Raw genomic sequence first — 2,848 nt, 5'->3', positions numbered from 1 at the left:
GCTTCCATTTTAGCCCAACATAGTCTCAAGCGTTCCCCTTGCCACAATGGGGATTTTGAAGGTGCTGGGTGCCTGTTTTTGACTGGGATGGCAAAGGATTCTCACCCAGGCGGTGCATGCTATGTTTAGGCCTCATGGCTTCCATTTTAGCCCAACATAGTCTCAAGCGTTCCCCTTGCCACAATGGGGATTTTGAGGGTGCTGGGTGCCTGTTTTTGACTGGGATGGCAAAGGATTCTCACCCAGGCGGTGCATGCTATGTTTAGGCCTCATGGCTTCCATTTTAGCCCAACATAGTCTCAAGCTTTACCCTTGCCACGATGGGGATTTTGAGGGTGCTGGTGCCTGCTTCTGACTGGGATGGCAAAGGATTCTCACCCAGGGGGTGCATGCTATGTTTAGGCCTCATGGCTTCCATTTTAGCCCAACATAGTCTCAAGCTTTACCCTTGCCACGATGGGGATTTTGAGGGTGCTGGGTGCCTGTTTTTGACTGGGATGGCAAAGGATTCTCACCCAGGCGGTGCATGCTATGTTTGGGCCTCATGGCTTCCATTTTAGCCCAACATAGTCTCAAGCGTTCCCCTTGCCACGATGGGGATTTTGAGGGCGCTGGGTGCCTTTTTTTGACTAGGATGGCAAAGGATTCTCACCCAGGGGGTGCATGCTATGTTTAGGCCTCATGGCTTCCATTTTGGCCCAACATAGTCTCAAGCTTTACCCTTGCCACAATGGGGATTTTGAGGGTGCTGGGTGCTTGTTTTTGACTGGGATGCCAAAGGATTCTCACCCAGGGGGTGCATGCTATGTTTAGGCCTCATGGCTTCCATTTTAGCCCAACATTTTAGACGGCTAAAAATGCACCTTGGTATCCATGAATACGCAGGGCACCCCTTTTGCCACCTGTATTCTGTTCTGTTATCTTAATTATTTGACTAACTTTTAATTGCTTGTATAATCTGGTTAGGGTATTTCTGTCAACCAACACAGCCATACAAATGGAAATGGATGAAAGGCCCCCTCGAGGAAAAGGAAAGAAACGAGGACCTTACAAAAAATGGATTGCACTGGTAAAATATATTAACGTTCAATGCAACTCTACCGATAAGAGGTCTCCTACATGCTTTTACTCCCCAAAAATACATTCTTCCTAAAAACAAGCAAATATTTCTAAAACAAAAAGGGGTGAAAGTGCACCAAAAATAAACTCCTGTATTCGGCTTGGTCACTAACAACCAGACTACCTCTAACCGCCTGACTACCTCTAAAGTTGGGAAATTAAGTCTGCTTTCATTACATGTCATTTGTTTTCTCTATTCTGTGCATTCATACTTTACACTCTCTGGCTCTTAAAGCAAGACCTGTATGACAATTATGCAATTCTAATACTGGTTTTATGTGTGGCTGCAGAAGGAACATTTCATCGTAGAAACTGATTCTTCAAACACTCTATGTGGAACATCCAAGAAGGCGATAGAAGACCATGCCAAGACTTTTAATAGAGCAGATGACCTTTTCTTCCTAGGTACATTATAACCATTCCAAATGTATGTTATAGTATTTTATTGCACATAACCACAAAACACTGTTATTGATACATTCAGTTAAAAAACTCACTGCACACAAACAGCTATTGGTAGTCTGTAACGCTTACTCCTTGGTCCACTTATAATAAATGATCTGAATTGATAAACTAATTTAAACTGATGCTAGCTGATTCTCATACAAATAACACAAGTTTACTATTTCTATTTATACCTATGCACAACCCAATTTTTACTAGTTGAATTAATCAATTTGTCCTGTGAGTGACCCGCTATTGCATTGCATTGCATTGCAGATCCTTCTACCGCATACTGTGAAGAGCAGCACACCCAAATTGAAGAGAACATCATTGGTAGAAGCACACACACAGCTCCCATTAGTGTCTCTGAGGAAATGGACGAGAGTGACTGTACAACCTTACCAGATTCTACACCACAAGCAGATGAAGACATGACTGACACTATGTGGAATGAGTTATGTGGCACCCTGATGGGTGAAATGAATGGGCATGTTCATGATTCTGGTCATGATTCTGAGCATAGTTCTGGTTTGCAGGTACTTGCCGATCAAATTGGATACACCATTCAAAATGATTATGAAGAAGTTCAAGTACAAGCTGATGAAACGCTACCCTCAGATGAAAAACAACCTATGTTTGAAGGGTCAACCAGGTGTTTGGGAGTGGTTGTTCTACTAGTTTGTTGCTTTATGATTCGTTTTCGATTGAGTGATGAAGCTGCTAACTACATGCTTAATCTTATTTACCTACTTCTTCCACCCAGTAACAGAATGATACGAACAATGTATCATCTTCAAAAATACATAAAGGGTTTTGTTAAAGCCCCCATTATTAATTACTACTTTTATGTCCAGTGAAAACATTTCACATAACTTGTACTGAAGTAATTGAATTTTTGGCAGAAGTGAAAGAATAGCGCTATATATGCAATTTTTCTTTTTTGGAAAAATTTTGGTTGGACATGATTTCATTTTGGAATCATTGAAGTAATCCTGTTTCAGTCGCTTATCTTGCCAGCTCACATTGTCTTCGGGAAGTGTATAGACTGCCAGTCGAAGCCTTATTCAAACATATGATTGGGATCACTCCAAGTTTGTAGTAGTGTGGGGCCTGAGTAATCATTTTAGACCGTACTCCTCGCTGTACTCATGCAGAACAGTAGTCATTGCGTGATAGGCACCAATGTAAAATGAGTGCACTGATTACTGTCTAACAAATGTTAAGGTTGGATAATTGTGGCTTAATTTGGGCTCCATGGCAAGTTCTACCAATATGTGTCTTGAAT

General features: G+C 41.7%; 1 protein-coding gene across 1 annotated transcript; it reads left to right on the top strand.

Annotated features, from left to right (window-relative positions):
• Positions 1-756: 756 nt before the first annotated feature.
• LOC138510758 (uncharacterized) lies at positions 757-2,420 on the top strand. The gene is made up of 3 exons (XM_069626495.1): positions 757-1,069; positions 1,410-1,524; positions 1,840-2,420. Exons 1-3 carry the CDS (start codon positions 998-1,000, stop codon positions 2,418-2,420), a joined length of 768 nt encoding a protein of 255 aa, XP_069482596.1. The 5' UTR covers positions 757-997.
• Positions 2,421-2,848: the final 428 nt, after the last annotated feature.

This window comes from Ambystoma mexicanum, chromosome 6p (genome assembly GCF_040938575.1).
Source record: "Ambystoma mexicanum isolate Mex_15411 chromosome 6p, UKY_AmexF1_1, whole genome shotgun sequence".
Classification (NCBI taxonomy): Eukaryota; Metazoa; Chordata; class Amphibia; order Caudata; family Ambystomatidae; genus Ambystoma; species Ambystoma mexicanum.
Note: the sequence above shows the minus strand (reverse complement) of the source record. Positions and strands in the feature narration are given on the sequence as shown.

Coding starts and splice junctions, on each gene's coding strand:
- LOC138510758 (XM_069626495.1), top strand. CDS start 998: ATGGAAATGGATGAAAGGCCCCCTCGAGGAAAAGGAAAGAAACGAGGA. Junction 1,070..1,409: donor ACAAAAAATGGATTGCACTG/GTAAAATATATT, acceptor GTGTGGCTGCAG/AAGGAACATTTCATCGTAGA. Junction 1,525..1,839: donor AGATGACCTTTTCTTCCTAG/GTACATTATAAC, acceptor ATTGCATTGCAG/ATCCTTCTACCGCATACTGT.